The sequence below is a fragment of the Nycticebus coucang genome, chromosome 7 (genome assembly GCF_027406575.1).
Source record: "Nycticebus coucang isolate mNycCou1 chromosome 7, mNycCou1.pri, whole genome shotgun sequence".
Taxonomy (NCBI): Eukaryota; Metazoa; Chordata; class Mammalia; order Primates; family Lorisidae; genus Nycticebus; species Nycticebus coucang.
Window position 1 is genome coordinate 47109939 of NC_069786.1, and position 22070 is coordinate 47132008.

Below are 22070 nucleotides of genomic sequence, written 5' to 3' on the forward strand. Positions count from 1 at the left end.
AGTCCCTGAGTTACAAACATCCAACTGATGTACATCTTGCATTTACAAACAGAAGCTATTACAGCTAATAGGTAAATGTGCCTGTTCTAATTACATACAAATTCAGCTTAAGAACAAACCTACAGAACCTATCTCCTTTGTAACCCAGGAATTATGAAAGCTGAATACCTACTTCGGAATGCTTACTTACTTGGACAGCAAATGGCTTTAGGAACCCATTTTAATCCCTGTGACAGCAGACACTCTTAGCTCTGCATGTCTTGTAATTAAATGGCTCTGGCATGGAGGCAAAATGCACCCTTAAAGGTTGGGTAACACGACCATACAGGCCTCTGCCATGATGCCTCACATCCACCCAGAGAGAATGAGCCCTCTGAGTTAAGACGTTACGTTATAAGGTATGCACAGATAAAGGGCGGGTAGTAGTTGAAACTGCTTATGTTGACTCCAGCCATCTGAGGGCTGGGTCTTAGTTAAGAGAAAATGATCACTTTACGATCACTATAAAGCAAGAAGGGTGGAGGGATGTTCACCATCTGAGGAAGGGAACATTGAGAATGGGACACTGGGAAGAGGCATAGACTTGGGGTAGCTGGGTGGAGCCTGTGACAGAGAAATGAGTGGATTCTGCAGATGAATGCCTAGGTCATGGTTTTTCCTGCAACTAATCTAAACTGTAGTTAAATTACACATATGTATTGAATAAAAAAGGTTGAAATTTCAAAAAAAAATTATGAAAGCTGCAGAAATTCCTACTTTTGTTTCTTATTAAAATTCTTTGAAGAATTTAATTCTTTAACTGTTAAAGAATTTAATAGCTATAGAAAGTATAATTGGATTGAAGTGTTTAAAATACTATCTAGGAAAGAATTATGAAATAATTAAGGCACATAGTATTTTTAACATGAGTATTTGAAGTATCACTAAGTAACTATGGTATTACATTGGAAATGCATTTAAAAAGGTATCGTGACTCTTCCAGTAAACTTTAAGTGTAATGATGCTTGAATTTTTACCTTGTTCTGTGGTAACTTCTGATATCTAATGGAGAGGATTGATAACTCACCTTACTCATGTTTATGGCATTGCTCTTTGCCAGCACCTGCTCCGGAGTGTCGGTAATGCTGGTAAATGTCATTGCGTCTGGACGCTGACGGTAGATATTATCACTCAGTATCTCTGTGGCTCTCTTGGCTCTAACCACGTCTACAGAACCGATCGGAACCCAACCAATTCCCTTCAGCCATTCAAGGTCTGACTTATATAAATTCTGCAGATGAACAGATAAAAACACACTTATTAATTAGTATTTCAGATTCATAGTCAACAAATGAATGGGTCACACTAGAGAAGTACAAAAGTATTGAGAGTAGGTACAACTGCAAGCATAGTTAATTACTCACTCACTCACATTATTATCATTATTATTATTTTTAATTGGTTTGCTTGATGCTCTGTTGAATTTTTCTTTTTCTGAGGCAAAGTCTCACTCTGTCACCCTGGGTAGAGTGCCATGGCGTCATCACAGCTCACATCAATCTCAGTCTCTTAGGCTCAGCCAATCCTCTTGCCTCAGCCTTCCCAGTAGCTAGGACTACAGGTGCCTAACACAATGCCCAGCTAATTTTTTTTTGTTTTTAGTAGAGATAGGGTCTCACTCTTGCTCAGGCTGGTCTCAACCCCCTGAGCTCAAGTGATCCACCCACCTCAGCCTCCCAGAGTGCTATGATTACAGGGGTGAGCCACCACACCCAGCCTATTTTTTCCTGAAAAAATATATATATATATATATATATATTTTTGGTACAAAGGAGTACACTAAAAATAATGAAAGAATTTTTTTTTTAATTTGTAAAAGTAAAAGACATAGCCTTGCCCTGGAGAGTATTATTAGATTTTTACATGGGAGCAATGCTTCTTTAGCCTTGGAAAATGTGCTCTCATAACTCCAAATAAAAACACACCTTCAGACCAATGATGGGTGACTATCACAATCACAAAAACTCTTACGGTTGTTTCCATCTTCAAAAATCACAAAACACAATGTACTCAGCCCTACTATGAAACTAATTTAGGGCTTTCACATGAAAGCTATAACCCAGTTATAACCTAAAAAGGGAGGGGAGGGAGGGGGGAGGTGGGTGGAGGGAGGGTGATTGGTGGGACTACACCTCCGGTGCATCTTACAAGGGTATATGTGAAACTTACTAAATGTAGAATGTAAATGTCTTAACACAATAGCTAAGAAAATGCCAGGAAGGCTATGTTAACCAGTGTGATGAAAATATGTCAAACGGTCTATGAAACTAGTGTATGGTGCCCTGTGATCACATTAATGTACACAGCTATGATTTAAAAAAAAAAATCACAAAACATCAAGTATGTAAAGGAAATGTGGTATAGCAGAAATAATATAGTAGATATTTCCTAATTACTCACTTTATTTCAGTCTCAATAGGACATGCTAAGAGGATTACTTGTTTTTTTTGTTTTGTTTTGTTTTATTTTGTTTTTTGAGACAGAGACTCACTCTATTGCCCTGGCTACAATGCAGTAGCATATTCGTAGCTCACTGCAACCTTAAACTGTTGGTCTGGAGCAACCCTTCTGCCTCAGCCTCTCAAGTAACTGGGACTCGTTACTCGTTACCTGTACAGTGTACAGGTATGCACCAATACACTCAGTTTTTTCTGTTTTTTGTAGATAGTATCTCACTCTTGCTCAGGCTGATCTTGAGCTCTTGACCTTAAGTGATCCTCCTGCCTTGGCCTCCCAGAGTGCTATGATTTCAGCCATGAGCAACTATGCCTGCCTAATGATTGGTTTTAAAAAACAAAAGGAAAGCAGAAAGAGGGACGGAGGGAGGGGGCTGGGGCCTTGGTGTGTGTCACACTTTATGGGGGCAAGACATGATTGCAAGAGGGACTTTACCTAACAATTGCAATCAGTGTAACCTGGCTTATTGTACCCTCAATGAATCCCCAACAATAAAAAAAAAAAAAAAGGAAGACTTAGACAGTTCCTATCTGTGAATATAAAATGTAAATATTTATTTAAATAATTTAGCATAATACATTTTTCTTCCTACTTTCTCTATGCTACTACTCTCTGCCGCACCCACAGACATTTCCATTCCTTTGGCCAAAAGTTTGTAGTGATATATTTTTAAGGGCTAATTTCCATCTGATTCAGACAAAAGAAAACTGAATCACTAGGAAGATTTATACTTGTGTAGAATTGATAAAATTTATTTTATTTCCTCTTTTACACGTAACTTTTGGAAAACAAAATGAATTCTAAAATAAATTGCAGTGTTTCCAATGGGAAACTCCAGCTGTATAGTGTTTGAAATATACAAACAAATTCCAATCCATGGGCACTAGTCAGGATCCACGGACGTATGTCAGAATTTGCTTTTGACATGCAGAGCCAGTACCAAAGATACTCACGTCACTCTGGAGGTCGTAAGCTTTCCGGGCCTGAATGATGTCATTCTGGTCGGGCAGGCAGACCCACTCATGTAGGGGGTGTTTATAATCCACATCGCTGACCAAGGTCTGACATTTCTTGGCCAGAACGATACCAAGCATGTCCACCGGGCTGCTGTACCTCGTCTTGTATTTCTCAAATTCTTTCTTGTACTCACGGTCACTCTGCACTTTGGCAATGTGGAGGCACCACATTATCTTGGGGTCATCGTGTACTGCCCGGGCACCGATGTGGTGACCCAACTGTTTACGGTAAGCTTCTTTGTATTTGTACTGCAAGAGCAAAGCCAGTGAATAAGAAGGAGGCACCACTGGATATTCCCTTTTGTTCTTTCTGTGGAGATGTTTTCTATGAAATCTTTAAGACAACAGGGGAGCTCAACCAATCATACTGATGAGATGCTGCACATTGGTGTGCTGTGCTCATTGGCACATCTCTATGGAAGAATACCACAATGATTCCTTAATATATGCTAGAGGATTCTGTGTTGGCAAAAAGTGATAAGAAGGGAACATTGAGAGGAAAATCCCAATTACAGTGATAAACCATGACAGGGTCTCTGAAGTCTGTCATGTGAGTAAGCCCATTTGGTAAGAATAAGAACACAGCTGGGGTGTGTGTTTACACGGTTCATTAGAATTTTTTTCTAGGGCAGTTTGAGAACTAATGTCCTCTTCACAAATAATTGAAGAAAAGTAGCTTAAAAATGACAATTTCTGTTGCTTAATGGATACAGTTTCAATTTTGCAAAATGAAAAAAATTCTAGAAATCTGTTGCACAACGGGAGTATACTGAACACTACCAGCACTGCATATGTGTGCTTGGAAAGGGTGACGACAAACTTTATATTGTGTATTTTTATCATAAACTAAACATTTTAAGAGCCTGTAAATGTGGACAATTTTACTACTCTTTAAATTAAGTTTTAAAATATCCAGGAATCCGATGACTTCATTTTAGGGTAAAGAAATATTGATTCTGTAGACCCCATAGAAGGACAGTTTCAAATTTTTTGCTATCCTATGTTTTTCAAGTCTCCCCTATGAGTTAAATCTGCTTATTTTCTGGCATCTCTGTCTTGAGTGTATCCCAAAAAGAGCTCATGAATTTTGTAAGTAGCTCAGCATATGGGTATCTAACTTTAATCAAGATATTCACTCCTATTATGCAAAGACTGAAAGACAAGAGTCAAGGAACTGCATTCCCTTCTAGGCTTTGCCACTAGGATGCTTATGGTCTCGGGCAAGCTCTCTATTGTCTCAAGCCTCAGTTTATTTGGCTATGTGGCAGCTGTGGCTGGCCTGTTGGTAACAAATGTCAGAACTTGATCAGCGCTTACATCACTGGCAATATCCCGGGAGGCCTTGGCAGCCACAATTGGAATGGCATCGCTTCTCAAGTCGTAGCCTTCTTTCTTGGCTTCCTCCATGGCCTGGCGATAGATGCACTGAGGAAAGAAGAAGTAGCTTTCAGATAGGGAACTCACGTTCACTCTAAAAACCGTATTTTTGTTAAAAAAAAAAAAGGCTATTTTTGGATGCAAAGTTGCACTAGTATGTTCAGCCTTAAGTTAAAAAAAGTTCTTTCTTTAACTTTGCATTTATCCAACCTATCCGCTTAAATGGAAATGTCATATGCAGCAAGTTTTAACATGGGAATTTCTCTTTAAACAATTTCTTATAGGTTTTGTACATTAAATCAATAGCTCTAGACGTGTTTAGGTTGTTCAGCACTTGCTTTTTTTCATGAAATAATTAAGACATGCTGATTTATTTAACACTAAATTTGAATCAGGAACGGTTTTACTAGTAGAGAATAAGAATAGCATGAGTCCATAATCAAACAGGGCTCAACTAAGAATGAACCACTGTTTCTGAATGTCTCTGCTAATATTGATTTGCCTCCTATGTATTCATTTTGTCAGCTGCTGGAAATTGTTAGCAGACACAGGCATAGCAGGTACCAAAGATTTATGAGTCAAACACACAAACTTGATAAAATTCTGATCATCAAATTTTTCTGTGAATCGAGAAAACACCACCACTGTTCAGTCTTGTGGCAGGACAGATGCACCAGAGAGACCAAAACACAGGTGTTCCATGGAAGCATAGTTTGAAAACCATGAATTAGGCAATTCATCTTTACCAATAGTCTCTAGTCCTTTATGTTTGTGAGCCACTTACAGGAATTTTGACCAATTCTGTATCCTCTTAAAACGAGATAAATTTTAAAATAATCGCTAATATTAGTTCAATACATCAAATGAAATATACACTTTGATAGTTTTTTAAACACAAAAATTGAAATTTACTGTATCTCTTCATGAGATTTTGAAATTATAGGAGCTCATGGTGCTTTGATTCAGAAAGTTTTGATAGGCACTAAGGAATTAAGCTGTTTGGCAGGGGGTTTTGTTGTTTTAATACTCTCAGGTATACATCGCAGTAACTATCAGGGTGTATATGCCTTTTCTTTTCCTTCTTTTGAAAAATGAAATCTTTATAAAATAATACTTGGTCAAATATGTTGATGTATGATTCAATATTTAGAAATGTAAATTTTCCACATTTTGAAAAATTTCAAACCTGCAGAAAAGTTACAAAAATGGTACAATGAATACCCAAATATCCAATTTATTAACTTTTTTGCCATATTTGATTTTTTTCTCTTCCTCTTTCCACACGCATGTGTGTGTGGGGTATATTTCTTCTTTTTTCTTCTATTTTCAACTGTTCAACTGATTAAAAGAAAATTGTACATATCATGGCCTTCATCCCTAAATGCTGTACAATGAATGTATCTCCTAAGAATAAAGAGATTTTTACATAACCAGAATATACCCTATTTATCAAATTCAGGAAATTTAACACTGACACACTATTACTGTCTAATATTATTCTCTTTCATTGTTTAATATATAGTGAATATTCAAATTTCACCAATTGTCCCAATAACGTTCTTTATAGCAATGTTGTCTTTCTATCCAGAATTCAATTCAACAGATTGAGTAGCATTAAGTTGTCTAATTTCTTTTCAGACCTTTAAACTATGCCTTTCTTATTTTAAAGGAAAGAAGAATGACTATGAAAGAAGTGAAACATCACTTAAACTGCAGGGGCCTTCTGAGGTAGATAATTTAGAAGAGTATATGTATGAAAATTGAAGCTATGTTAACTGACTTACTAAAATGATCCATGCCGGAATACCCCTGGGAAAGCCTTCGTATAATCAAGGGTAGCTGAGGTTTGAAGGCAGCTCATCTCTATACCCAAATACAAAGACATGGCTCTTACATCAGTCTACAACTAATTTAATCTTTAATTTCAGTTTTCCCCTTTCTTCCATTAGGAGAATTCCTGAATTAGTTAAAGTAGACACAGTATCACTAGGTAGTTCTGGAAAAGCATTTAGAAATAACTTTTTGTTTTATGGGAGAACAACAATAATCTATACTTTTAAAGGGTTTTTTCTTTCTACTTTGTATCAGTGTACTTTTCATTGTTAAGGCTGTGTAAAGACAAAATCTTAAATGTAAGGAAAATCTTCAAAAAGGGCAACACAAATAATTGCTTCGGTTTTATGTCCCTGTCTCAAATTAGATTGAATTAAGAATGCTGAAATCGCATCTGCATTTTAAATATGACACAGAAGTGCTTAATTTTCAGTGACTTAAGAGTCCTAGAGGCACATTATGATATATTTATAAAGTAGTACTAAGAGGTATCAGTTTGCATCCTTTCAAGATGAGATTTGATAAGAAAAATTTAATGTAAAAAAAAAAAAGAAAAATTTAAAGTGAAAATAATGATAAATCTAATATCTCTAGGTGAAATCCAGTAGGTATTGGTTTTTTTCTAGAAAATTTCTAAAAATGTTTCTTTCAAAACTGGAAAATCAAATATTTTATCTATTAATTATTTTGAAGAATAAATGTTCAATTTCTTTTATATTGTAAGTTGGAAGCCCTCGTGGCTTCAGGGCAAATAGAGTTCTGCAATTCTTCCAACATTTGAAAAAGACTCCGTGCTTCAAAGAAGAAAGCACTTTAGCTATCAGCAAGTCTACATTTTAAAGCTGGTTACCCAAGAGAACAAGAAATAGGTAAATGAGAATTTAAGAGACAAAACAAGATGCATGTGTTTTATTTTATTTTACATTCATGAAGTATGGAATAAAGGTATCACTGACAAGGGTCTGATAACAAATTCAAGTGGGTGATTGCAAAGTCTAATCTTCGGAAGACAGATGATTAGGTTACGTTATTTGCGTTTGTTAGGTAGAGTCCAAGTTATAGTGGTTGTGCCCCTCTGTTCATGAAATTTTAAAGAAAGCAAATCCAGACAAAAATTTTAGAATTAAGAAACAGCCCAATTTCCTCTTACCCATCTGGAAAATTACCAAATTCCTTAGTGTAAATAAATGGGAGAGCTTACGAGCTTCATTACAATCTGGGATAGAAACTAACTTTATCCGCCAGGGCTAGGACAACCCTCCCAGGGAAGCACATCCAACTGAGAAACTCTGTGGCTAAGAGAAAACTGCTCGTTCAAAAGTGACTGAAGCCAAGGCCAATCAAATACTTAAGATCAGGCACATCTTTTGGTCTGTTTTTACAATGGTGGAGAAAGAAAAATCGTATCTTTTTCATTTTACTTGTCATGGTTATTTGATATAGTGTGCCTCCTCCTTAAATCTACATTATTATAAGCAAGAGTAATTAATATGAGTAAAATAATAAATGTGGTCAAGTCCTTTTTTAAAAATGATTTGGGCCTTGTCTAGTGGCTTTTATTTTATTTTATTTTATATTTTGAGACAGAGTCTTAGTTTGTGTCCCTCAATAGAGTGCCATACCATCATAGCTCACAGCAACCTCAGACTCTTGGGCTCAAGCAATTCTCTTGCCTTAGCCTCCCAAGTAGCTGGAAATATGGGTGCCTGCCACAACACCTGGCTATTGTTATTATTATTTATTTTATTTTTTTTTTTTTTTAGAGACAGGGTTTCACTTTTGCTTAGGCTGATCTCGAACTCTTGACCTCAGGCAGTCCACTGGCCTCAACCTCCAGGAGTCCTAGGATTATAGGCATGAGACACCTCATCTGGCTATTTGGTCAAGTCTTGAAAATGAATAATTAATTTTTCCAATATTCTAAAACTGAAGAAAACTCTGTCCTTCTATTGTGCTTTGTTTTAAAAAATGAAGACAGATAAACATGTAGGAAAATTAGTATTCTTCTGGAATCAACCATATAAATTCTTGATTTTGGCAAAAGCAATTGAACAAGAAGCTATTTATGCAACAGTATTTCTGGACTGCAAAGATGTGCAACAAATGAAGCTGGAAATAGTTCAAAAAGAATGAATTTTATTGTCCTCAGGCAATTTTGAAATAAGTTGAATTTAAGAATGCTCATTTCAGTTCTTGTAAATAAACCTCAAGTTATTTTTGAGCATATTAAATAAATCTAATTTTCATGGTGATTGGAGCATAAAGGCATGAAATTAAAATTTATTAAACAACTATTTTGCACCAGGCTCCATACTGAGTATGTTATATTTTTAACCTCCTTAAGTCTTTATAAAAATTTGTCAAGATAGACATTTTTAACCCATTTTATAGCTGAGGTAATTATAGAAAACAAACTTACAGTACAAATTTTTAAATAAGTAGTGATTTGATAAATAACAATAATTATTTTAAATTAAAATTATGATATGTTTCAGTCATTAATAGTTAATTTTGAGGAGTTTTTCCCTTCCTGATAAACATTTTTGTGATTATTTATCAATCTATCTACCTATTTTTAAAATAAAATAATACGTACATTTCAAGGTAAGAAAATAGGTAAAATAGGTATAAAAATACCAAAACTAAGTTAATTGGCCTCCATGAGGATTGACTTCTTAATTCTGACTTTTCTATCTCAGGAAAAATCACTATGATCAGAACAAAGAAATAAAACAAATGGCCTTACCGCACTGTAATTTATTTTATTTTGTTTTGCCAACATAATTTCAGGTGTATCAGGCATAATATGAACTTGGGTCTTGTCTTTGTCCCAGGCTTCTGTGTATAAGCGCTATGAAGAATAAAATAGTCAATGAATTAGGAAAATGGTTGTAAACAGGAGTTTTCAGTTAAGAAATCACGATAAACTTGAAAGTCAGCCTCCTTGCTTTCTGTGCTGTGTGCTGCGTGTTAACATCCTTTCCAACCTCTTTGATTTTTACATGATAACTAAATATAAATGCATACTAAGTTATAAAAAGAAAAAAAAATTTGTGTGTGTGTGTGTATAATCAACCACAGGCACATGCTCATAGGTGTGTGTTTGGTAACCAGATGACCCCCACGCCAATTAAAAGCAAGTATTTCCCAAGCAGACATATGCATGCATATCTGTACCGTGGCTGTATTAACCAATCCTCCCCATGGTTTTGTTTGTTTGATGTTGTTTGCTTTAGTTTGTTTATTAACTGCAAATGTACCTGATATGCCATATATAGATTTCTTTTTGATAAACGTCATGGAGCTCTGCATCTTACTAGTTTGTTCTATGCTTACCTAAATATGTACCCAGCAAGAAAGAAACCTTGATACCAAAGAATGTCTGACTAATTCTCACATGCTTCAAACAATTTGAACCCAAAATAGCTGTCGTATTCTTAACTCTGGCTATTCCACAAGAGATGTCAGAGTAGAAATGCTCCCATACATCTTTGGAATCCTTATGTAACAGACTAGAGAACGCAACCAAATCACTATACATTGGATAGCAGTTTAATTGGATAAAAAAAAAAAAGACTAACTTAATCAACCATCGATACTCTAAAAGACATACAACCCTGTTTTATTTTCCTCCAGATTGGGATCTCACCTTGTTCATGTTGATGGCGTTGTTCTTGGCCAGCACCTGCTCCAGAGAATCAGTCACACTAGTAAACTTCAGCTGGTCTGGAGGCTGGCGGTAGATGGTATCGCTCAGTATTTCCGCAGCTCTCTTGCACTTGACCTCTTCCAGAGACCCAATGGGGATCCAGCCAATGCCTTTCAGCCACTGAAGATCAGATTTATAAATGTTCTAGTGAGGTCAAACACAAAAGCAAGCATTACTGGAATGGAAAAAGAAAAAGGACTGGAAAGTTTAGATAATCAAACTTCATGTCTGTGTCTTTTAAAATATGAAGGTCAAATTGGTATATCCTCTTGGTATTATGGCCTCTTTCTCTAAAAAGCATCAAGGGCTGAGAGGCCTAACAAATGGGGAGCAGAGAGAAGTGGTGTCATCCCTTCATAGGGTTTTATCTGATCGAGACCACTGTCTATGTGTTGCTATCATAAGCATGGTTTCATGGTCCTCATGTGCACTCACATCACTCTGGAGGTCATAGGCCTGCCGGGCATGGATGACGTCATTCTGATCAGGCAGGCAGGTCCATTCGTGTAGAGGATGCTTATAGTCTATGTCGCTGACCAGGATCTGGCACTTCTTGGCCAGCACCACCCCCAGCATATCCACTGGGCTGCTGAACTTGGTCTTCCACTTCTCAAAGTCCTTCTTATACTCCCTGTCACTCTGGATCTTGGCCACATGCATGGACCACATCATCTTGGGATCATCTTTGATGTTCCTGGCTCCAATGTGGTGGCCAAGCTGCTTACGGTAACCATCTTTGTATTTGTACTGATATAAAAAATTCATTTCAGAAACAAAAATGAATAGAAAGAGTTAAAAGTCTTCTTAATTAAAAACTTCATTATCTGAAAATTTCTTTTTTTTTTTTTTTTTTTTTTTGACACCGAGTCTCACTTTGTCACCCTCGGTAGAGTGCAGTAGCGTCCTAGTTCACAGCAACCTCAAACTCTTGGGCTCAAGCCTCCCGAGTAGCTGGGACTACAGGCACCCACCACAATGCCTAACTAGTTTTTTTTGGAACTGGGTTCTTGCTATTTATTGCTCAGGCTGGTCTTAAAACTCCTCCTGAGCTCAAGCCATCCACCTGCCTCAGCCTCCCAGAGTGTTAGGATTACAGGCATGAGAAACGGTGTCCTGGCTGAAAGTTGCTAATTATTGCAGTGAAATGGAATCATCTGAATACCAATTTATCTCCTCATCCTAGACTCTGATTAGACTTCATGGCTAGTCTAATGAAAAGACAGACCAAACTACAAAGTCCTGTGGTTTGGAGACAATACGTTCCTAGAAATGAAGGAAGCAACCCTTTTCACTAACGCAGAAATCTTCCATATGATTTTGAGAATGCTATTCCTGAGTACATAGACACCACCAAACTACCCATCACTTCTCCCAAATCTGGCTCTGCTGACTTTCACTGGGTCACATGATTCCCTGACCTGAGTTGGATTATGTCTCCATCCTGTGAGCCCTGCTCAGTCAGATACCAAATTTGGCTGAGGTTTGTTTGGGACTCCTCACATGAGAAAATGGACCATATACCTACAAAAAAGCATTTTGTTGGTGGTGCAGGAAGGTCTGACTCTGGATATGCTCCCTCTGCTTCAGGCAATAACACCACTTATACAGAAGTGGTGATACAAATCACCACTTATACAGAAGTCTCCCTTCACCACCAAAGGACCCACTTCTTTCTGAGACAGCAGAAGGAGAAATCAGGCCCACCAATTTGTTGTTTTTGGTTGTTTGTTATTTTCATTTTAAAAAGAGCCAAAAAGGAAGTATCTAAGGTAATTTTTCAAAGAAAGAGTTGGCAAAAATACAAAGCAGGTTTGAGGTAAAGTAAATTTTCCTAGACTTGACAATACCAGCTCTATCTGACGTTGAACTGATATATGTTATCAATCTTTTTTCTCAAACTGGCATTTTTAAAATTTCTGTGAGGCTCCATGCTAAAAATACAGAAATGAGTTTCTTGTAATTATAGATATAAAAAACTATAACATCAAATTCAATTTTATACCAAAGTTTAGGACATCCCCCTTCCTATGGGACCTGGATGCTAAAGTCTTTTGGACTTAATAATATGGATTTTTTCCAAATGAAAAACATATCTTTGGTATAGAAAAATAAGTCAATAAATGTGGTCTAAGTGGCACCCAGACACATCTTCCTGTGATAGTAATTATTCTGCCTCCTGAATAATTGTCCATGTAAGTATCTGGGGTGTTGCCACTCACATCACTGATGATGTCCCTAGAAGCCTTGGCTGCCACGATTGGGATGGCGTCACTTCGCAGGTCATAGCCCTTCTTTTTTGCTTCTTCATTGGCAAGTTTGTACAGACTCTATAGAAGGATTAAAGAGAATTAAATCTAAAGGCTTGACAGGACAATCTGTGGATTATCCAGAGATGTACACCAGATAACTTAAAAAAGGATAGAAACTGGAAACAATCTAAGTTTCTGGCAATAGTGGAAAGCAAATAAATTATATCCTAACAAAAAATACTATACAGCCTTAGAAACAAATGGGACATATCAATGACTATTGACAAAAATTGATATATCAATCTATTATATATCAGTATAGATTAATATCACACATAGATGAATATGATATACATACATCAACATAGATTAACAAATCTCATACTATAGATTGATGAATGAAGCATCAATCCATATATACTGCTAAATGAAAATAAAATGTCAGAACAACATGTTTGACATTATTATTCATTTATATGTAGAAATACATACATTTAAGTCTTTGTTATGACTTAGCATTTGATAAAAATCATGTAACATTTTATAATGTTTTTATATAATAAAGCATATCAACATATAGTTTACCTGATTATAATCACAACTTTAAGATGCTAAATTTTACTTGTATCATGTTGGTATAACACACATCCATAAAATTATGTTTTACTTTTTAAAAATTTAGTAATCAAAAAAAAAAGAAAGAAAAATAAATAAAAATTCAGTAATCAGTGTTGTTGATGGAGAACTTTCCCCCACACGTAAGGTTTCCTTTCTATAAAGGAAGCTCAATCATTTTACCTGTGGCCTTTCTCTGTCCCTTTATTCTCTCTGCCCTGGAGGGTACAATGATTGACTGATACTAATTGTTAGGGATGGGATTGGTCAGCATGCCCTGCCCCGAGCTTCACCTCTCCTCTAGGGTCCAGCCTTATGTCCAGCTCTGTTTCTTTGTGCCTTAACCAAAGCCACACTGCTGGTGAGGGATCATCTGCTCCCAAGCAGCTGGGTCTGGGGAGGGAAACCTAATCCTCATATTCAATTAGCAGGCTCATTTGGCTCTCAGCCAAATGTATCTTTTAACTTAACTTTAGAAGTAAAAAAAAAAAAAAAAAGGGAAATTTTGACTTCTATTTCTACTCCTTCATTTTGTTGCTTAATTTTATTCAGGAAATTTTCTTTTCTTTATTCAGGAAATTTTATTCAGGAAATTTTCTAAATCTGTTACCCTTACTAAAATTTTCTAAATCTGTTACCCTTACTAAATTAGAAATTTTCTAAATCTGGGGAAGAGGTACACATCAGTACAGACCACTTTAGTAAGGGTAACAGATTTAGAAAATAAAAATACAGTAAACCCAGTTGAACTTGAGCTTCAGATGAGTAACAAATAATGCTTTAGTATAAATAATGACCTAACATTTTATCTGATAATCCTACCCCTTGGAAATACCAAAAATACTACTCAGTCCCACTGATTCACACTGGAAATGGCCATAAACAGAAAAGAAAGTATAACTTCAGTTTGCCTATGGAATCCTACAAAACATAATATTCAGCCCAGAGATGAAATGTTGGATGGGCTGAGTGTTCATACGAAAGAGCGACAGGCACGCACAACTAAGGCCCCAGAATCTCCACAAAACTACGTATCGAAAAACAAATAACAACAACAAAGTTTAACTATGGCACCACAGAATTTTGCCCCTACCTCACTGTAGTTGATTTTGTTCTGCCTTGCCAACATGATCTCTGGTGTATCAGGCATTATATGAACCTGAGTTTTGTCTTTGTCCCAGGCCTCTGTGTATAAACGCTACAAAAGAAGATAAGATATTGATCAAAAGTCATTTGAAATAAGAATTACAAAAAGTCAAATTAAAGTAAGGTTAATATTGACCTAATTAGGAAAAAGAAGCCAGAGTTGGAAGTTTGAGTCTTTTTGCTAGTTATCAAGATTGAAATCAGAAATAATGGAAATTATTTAGAGGATCTCACATATGTGATTTAAAAGGTAAGTGTGTCTCTGTATCTTCATGGATAACTTTGCCTCCACCAGTCATTAAAGGGTAACAGTATCTTTTGGCATCTTGGAAAAGCTTGAGGCAGCTGGGGCTCACCTTGTTCATGTTGATAGCATTGTTCTTGGCCAGCACCTGCTCCAGAGAATCAGTCACACTAGTAAACTTCAGCTGGTCTGGAGGCTGGCGGTAGATGGCGTCACTCAATATTTCCGCGGCTCTCTTGCACTTGACCTCTTCCAGAGACCCAATGGGGATCCAGCCGATGCCTCTCAGCCACTGGAGATCTGACTTGTAAATATTCTGAGAAGAGGAAAAAGGCAGAAACTCTTCAATAAGACCAAAAGATTTAGGGTAAAGATGCAAATGGAGTCAATAAAGTGTAATTCTATTTTCTTTTTATAGAAAACAAGCTCACTGTATTAGGCAGACTAAAAGAGCAACTATGTTCAAAAATGACCCAGAAATGTCTCTTAGCCTAAATAAAAAGTTATCCATTATTTCAAGTTCTTAAGAGTGGAATGATCAAAATCGGTATCTTTTGTCAGTAGGTTGAGTGGATGTTATTACGATTACAACATCCATGTGCAGGAAAAGAATGCCAACTCAGGCTGAGAGCACCCACACACGTGTCCAACAATGGGCTGTCAGTAACACAATTTTAGGCCTAGTCAAATAAAACACTCTGTAGCTATTAAAAGCCTCATTTTTAAAGACTGGATGACATGTCAAAGTGTCAGTAATAGAATATTAAAAGAAAAAGTAGCATGTGAAACAATGTGGGTAGATAAATTATAGGAACAGAAGTGGGGTTTTCTAGTGATTGGATAATATTGGATTATTATTGCCTTCCATGTAGTTTTTCTTATATTTCAAAATATCTGTAATGATCTTTAAAAAGAGAGAGAGAAGTTAAAATATAAAAATGATGTAGAATCTCTGAAGCTCCCAGGCAGACCCTTGACGGCCCTTACCCTGTCTGTGATTCAGGGCAGTAAATGACCATTTCATTAGTCTGGGTTCCCAGTCTCTTCCCCACAAAGTTCTCAGGATGGAAGCACAGACTCCTGTATAGAATTATCTTGCTGTGTCATTATTGTTACATTATTTTAATTTGTATTTTTTTGCTAATGATTTTTATATGCCCATTAAGTATTGGTAACTAATTTACATCCATGGTATTGGATCTTTGCTCAGCTCCTTGGAAGGATTTCACCTGTAACAGCAACTAAGTAGAAAGTAACAACTGGTATTTTGTAGTCTAGACAAATAGCCTGTTAAAATTGCTCTGCGCTGACTAATTACTGGCCCTAAATAACAACAGCCAGAATGAAAACAATAACATTTTGTACCTCTGGAGTGCGTTTTAACTTTCAAATATTTCCCACATTATGAAGGCCGTATCGCAGACCAAGGAAGGCAATCTAGGGAAGGTACCCAACAAATAGACAGATGGAGAGCAATCTGTCAGTGTTGTCACTCTGTGGGTGACATCAACCCTTTTAAACTCCTTTTTATCTGCAGGCAGAGCCTTTCTTTTTGGAGAGATTGCAAAACACAGAGTTCTGTATGTCAAACGCTATAGAACAGATGTGGGAGTTGTCTCAGGTGGGCTGTAAGTTTCTAGGAACAACCAATTAAAGCATAATTATGATGAATTAGTTTTATTCTCCAAAGCTCTGTGATGCTTTAATTCCTTCAAATGTTTATAAAATATATCACGCAGGAAATGTGCTTCTCACACCCAGATCTGAGATAGCGCATCTGCTTCCAATAGGCCCCAGGTCCCAGGTGGCCCCTCCATAGAGACAGCCACACAAAGCAAAGGAAGGATCCGTGAAACAGTCCAATAGCTTCTGGACACAGCAACTTCTTTTATTTCATAAGAATAATACCTAGCATTGCAGTGTGCATTAGCATTCCAATAGTTATAACCTCACTTGTTTTATAAGGAAATCAAAAACAAATCCCAAATTAATTTTCTTTTTTAAATGAAAATTTTTTTTCTTTAAAAGAATTCAAGAAAATGTCTCCCTCTAGTGGATCCTAAGTCCTATCATGACTTAATTCCAGTTTTTTGTAAGATCAGGTCGACCCTGTCAATTTCACTTCCTTATAAAGCCTATCAGTATACTCATAATAAGGCAATAAACTGTATTCTAATTCAAATCTCATTCACTGACCAGTACATCTTAAATTGAATAGGTCAGTGGATTGTATATAAAAGTAAACGTTCACACAGTTTCGATCATTTCTACACAGAACTCCGGTATGGATACTACACTCACATCGCTCTGGAGGTCATAGGCCTGCCGGGCATGGGTGACATCATTCTGATCAGGCAGGCAGGTCCATTCGTGTAGAGGATGCTTATAGTCTATGTCGCTGACCAGGATCTGGCACTTCTTGGCCAGCACCACCCCCAGCATGTCCACTGGGCTGCTGAACTTGGTCTTCCACTTCTCAAAGTCCTTCTTATACTCCCTGTCACTCTGGATCTTGGCCACGTGCATGGACCACATCATCTTGGGATCATCTTCGATGTTCCTGGCTCCAATGTGGTGGCCAAGTTGCTTGCGGTAACCATCTTTATATTTGTACTGAAATAAAAATGCACAAATAGGGTTTTTATTCTAAGCTCTTAGAGGCCACAAGTCTGTACAAAATCATCTTATTTACATCGTCAATTGAGTTTTGTTAATAAGGATCAAGCCAGTAGCCTGGCCTTTATTCTGGAAGCCTGTCAAGGTAGTAAGATAGATAAAATTGGGCGGCGCCTGTGGCTCAGCGGGTAGGGCGCCGGTCCCATATGCCGGAGGTGGTGGGTTCAAACCCAGCCCCGGCCAAATTAAAAAAAAAAAAAAAGATAGATAAAATTCATATAACTGTAGTATATACACAAATTCGCCTATAGCCTGGTGATAAGGAATAATTCTGGAAACAGTAAGCACACATGGTGAGGAAAGTTCACCTGTGGAAGTCAGGGGGAGACCCTTTGAACCAGGGAAGCTGGAGAAATTGGATTCTATACATAAAAGAGTGTCAGGAAAGGGATGCATTTGGTGGTATTGCATGTTTAATAAGCAGTAAAATGAGTGACCAACTCCTGCAAGCATGGTGTACTCTAGGTCAAGAACTACCCGTGCAAGCAACAGAAGAGAACTGATTATTTCATATCGGATTTATGCTCTCGGCAGCAGTGGCAAATTTTCAGCATCATTTTGAAAACTCATCATGCTAGCAAAGCTGAAAGGCAACGCAATGGATTACAGCACACTCTTCATAAGTTTATGGGCTCTAGTCCTACATGAGCCAATGATGTTTTTATTATTCATGTCCAGGACTTGGCTCTGGAATCAAGTCAGTTGTCCAAATTACAGGCTTCTCATCTCAGAGACATCTGATTGAGAAAGCATAGGTAAACCAGCGGGAAGCATGATGGTGTCGTCCAAAAGAATGAGATCGTCTGGAGTCTAAGATTCACCATCCACTAAGAGTTTGATTTAGGCAAGTTGCTTAAATAATCCACTAAATGGGGATAATGATGAAATCTACATCCTAGGGTAATTATTATAAAAAGAATAAAGGAGATAATGGGTGTAAAGCTCTTAGCACAGAGTTTTCGAAACTTCTTGGTTATTATTAATTATTTACTATTATGGACATAAATCTATTTGTTGGGAGGACCTGACATACATAAATGAAAGTGTGTCATTAGCATGGTATTCCAGTGTAAAGTATGGCATATTACACATTACTATAATCCTGAATATTGGGCCTTGATTGGCAGTAATCTGTTCCTCAAGAATCGCAGAGGGAAGGCATGATAGCTTTACTCTGGGAGGTATGTGCTACCTGGCTAGGGGCTAGTGTGAAGGACATGAGCTTGAGTCAGTACCCACCTCTGGCACTGATCAACTACCTTCTTTCAAAGGTAAATTGTAATAGCAAGTGTCATATGAATTTTTAAATATTGTGTATTAAAATGCTACATAAAGCCAGCCCCTGCTTCTCACTGGAAGAGGTTAAGCTTGTGAGTTATGCTTTCTATATGCTTTTCTAGAAGCATAAAGGTAATTTTTACATTAGCATCTCCACGCCTGCAGTTGCACTCTAACAGTTTACCTGGGAACGAACCTTTCTCTCTTCTCAGTGGGCCAGGTTTCACCAAAGACACTGTATTCTATGGGTTATAAACCCTTTTTTAAAAACATCAAATTTTTATTTCCCTGTAAACTAAGTTTTAAAAAATTCCCAAATACATAAGGCTATATTTTCAAAAGCCCAGGAAAGTTCTTTTTCAAGATTTAGTTAGGTGAAAATGTCACCTAAGTAATGTCACCTAACACATCAGACTGACCACACATTTAGAATAGAATTGGCGACTCACATCACTGATGATGTCCCTGGAGGCCTTGGCTGCCACAATTGGGATGGCGTCACTTCTCAAGTCGTAGCCTTTTTTCTTTGCTTCTTCATTGGCGAGTTTGTAAAGACTCTAAATTGGGACCAAAAAAAAATTAGTGATATGTTGACGTCTGTATCCAGAAACTGACAAGACTGAAGTAAGTCACTGTGTTCTCCAGAGATAGTGCCTACGAGAATCTTACCTTCGAAAGTTCTAAGCCTTCAGTATGTTTGCTGAGGTGAAGACTTAAAAAGATTGCACCTTTATTTTTTATTTTTATTTTTTTCTAGCACCTTTATTTTTTAATACTTATGTTGAATGAACTAGCTATACATATTAAATATTGTTTTAAAATTTTTAGTTCAAACAATGAATCAGGTTTGAAAATTACTGGAAAACTCCAGCTGAAACTCACATCCCTAAGATGGCAAAATGTGGGTAGAAGGAAAAGACTTGATTAACTGGTGACCATGACAATGAATTCCATTCCCATTTATTCTGCACTGACTCAGTGTTTGTGACAGCCTTGGGTATTTGGGAATTAAAGATGAGGTTGAAACCTCTTTCAACTTAAGGTTCCTGGGAGAACTGAGGGAAAGACCAAAAACCCTCGGAACTGACTGCTGAAAAGTCAAACCACGTTTTTAAGGAAGAGCTCCGGGAAAGAGTAATTTATTCCAACTGGAGAATCAGGGATGTTCTTGCACATGGGAGTGACCTTTGAGTTGGACCTGGTGTGATAAGCAATGTTTCAATAGACATCAAGGGCAGAGGGAATCACACAAATCAGGGCCTGGGGCAGTGGAAGCCAGTGGGGTGAGGCCCCAGGGACACGTGGCAGGAGAGGACTCAGGAGAGTCTGGAGTCAGACTTTGAACAACTGATACTACGATAAGGAGGTGGTGCTTAATTCTATAAAAAACAGGAAACCAACACAAAAGTCTTTTCTTTTTCACATGAGAGAGGAGTGATTGGGCAAGTCCCAGTCTGGGTGGGTGGAGACTCTCTCAGGGGAGTCTGGAGGGTGGAGCGGAGACTCGCAGGGGAGTCCGGGTGGGTGGAGTGGAGACTTGCAGGGGAAAAGAGGAAGATTGCCTGGGCCTCCTTGAACTGGCAGCCACATTATAGCATCTCTGACCTTTTCCACAGAGACAGACTTGAGAATTCCAGACATGCTGAATGGCTAGAGACAGGGGTTCTTTGTCTCCTAAAATTTCTGTACATACAATGCATGCTTCTCATAAACAATATAGGAACTATATTACAGGTTTAGCTAAAAATTCAATCCTTTCTGATTTGTGAGAAGGATTTGATGTTTTTAGCTTTCGGTGACAATTAAGAGCTATTTATAGAAGCACTAAAATTATGCTTCCAATATCACTTCCAAATCAAAATTAGTTAAGATGGTGGCAATCCTATCTAAATTCTCTGAAATATATTTCACAGAAAAGCAAGGTAGTATTGATCTATGCTGCCACAGAAACAATATTTTCATTCTGGTGGCACAAAGCCAGGTGAAATACCTAATATGTCTATGCACAGAATCTTAGATTCACAGAAATCTCCACAGGCCTAAACCCATACATAGGCCAAGTCTAAGAAGACGAGATTGGGGCGATATATATGCCAATCTTTGAACTTAAAGGACAAAATGCATAAATGCAAGATAAAGGAAATGTACGATTAGCCCACATAAAGTGTCTTAGAGTTAAAGCTGATCCAAGTTCTGTGTGCACCACCAGTGGCAACTGCCAGAGTACCCTGATGCGCTCTGGGTGCAGAAATGGAGGTCGAATGTCCAGAAGCAAAAATCAGCTATATTCTACACCAGTCATTCCTCACTAACAGTATTTTGTTCAGTTCTGAGAGTCACATCTTACCAGGGATGTCCTGTGAGGAACACCGAGGAATGTGGATTAGAAAGAGAGTCTGGGGTGGAGGCAGGGAAGACTCCATTTCCAAGGTGGGCACAGACTTGTTCTGTGCAGTTTCAGAGGACTATGTGGATTTGCCTAGAGAAGTGCTATGAGTCGATGTATCAAAAGCACTTCTAATAAATTTTCCAGAACAAATGGACTGATTTATGAGATAAGCCACTTGTTACTGAGAACTCTTAGGGAAAGGCATTTCAGCAACCTGTTGCATGGTGGGGGTGGCAGGCAAACTCCTGCACTGGAGGGGAGGCTGAGCTCTCTGCCTCAGCACCTGTGGTTCTGGGATGAGAAGCCAGGTACACATGTTCTCATCTATACACTGAACAAGTGTCCCCTCGCCCCCCTTTCCACTCTCCCTCTGTCCTTCTCCCTGTCTTTCTCAGTGTTACTTGGTGGTACCACAATTTCAATCCCTGACTTTAATCTTATACACTAAAAATCTTAAATTTGCCCCTAAGCTATGATTTAGGAATGATATATCATATACAGGAAATATGTTACTATAGCTATGTTTTAGCATGAGGGGAAGATACATGTATATTTGGTCTATTGCTAATTTCCTAACTTCAAAAATTAATAAAATAAAATGGCCTATATAATCTTATGGATACTACTTAAATCATTGGCTCCTGTAATTTGTACTTCCTAGATGATTATTCATATTCCTTAAAGTTTAACACTTATGATAGTGATTAAGAAATGCAAGAGTTGTTATTCACATGAAACTAGAAAAGAAAAGCTTCTTTGTAAAGCTGTCATTTGAGATTACATGGCTATGGAATAGACCAATTGAAATAAGAAGTAGCATGCAGGTGTCAAAGAATTAACACGTGCTCTCACCTCACTGTAGTTGATTTTGTTCTGCCTTGCCAATATAATTTCTGGGGTGTCTGGCATTATGTGGATCTGAGTCTTGTCTTTGTCCCAGGCTTCTGTGTATAAACGCTAGTAAAGAAAATATATAAATTGATCAGAAAAAATTCTGTGTATAATTAATAGAAATTTCAGGGCCACAAAAACTTTATGAGCA

At 37.5% G+C, this 22070-nt stretch overlaps 1 protein-coding gene across 16 annotated transcripts in view; it reads right to left on the reverse strand.

Annotated features, from left to right (window-relative positions):
• The window catches only part of NEB (nebulin), a 256677-nt gene that overhangs the window by 137098 nt on the left and 97509 nt on the right, over positions 1 to 22070 (reverse strand). For all 16 annotated transcript variants that reach the window (XM_053596348.1, XM_053596363.1, XM_053596360.1 and 13 more), the window contains exons 63-74: positions 21881 to 21985; positions 19089 to 19196; positions 16987 to 17298; positions 14798 to 15001; positions 14389 to 14493; positions 12651 to 12758; positions 10867 to 11178; positions 10372 to 10575; positions 9469 to 9573; positions 4830 to 4937; positions 3450 to 3761; positions 1067 to 1270 (exon numbers count right to left, since the gene is read on the reverse strand). In XM_053596348.1, the coding sequence (XP_053452323.1) occupies positions 1067 to 1270; positions 3450 to 3761; positions 4830 to 4937; positions 9469 to 9573; positions 10372 to 10575; positions 10867 to 11178; positions 12651 to 12758; positions 14389 to 14493; positions 14798 to 15001; positions 16987 to 17298; positions 19089 to 19196; positions 21881 to 21985 (2187 nt within the window). The remainder of the gene's footprint in view (positions 1 to 1066; positions 1271 to 3449; positions 3762 to 4829; positions 4938 to 9468; positions 9574 to 10371; positions 10576 to 10866; positions 11179 to 12650; positions 12759 to 14388; positions 14494 to 14797; positions 15002 to 16986; positions 17299 to 19088; positions 19197 to 21880; positions 21986 to 22070) is intronic.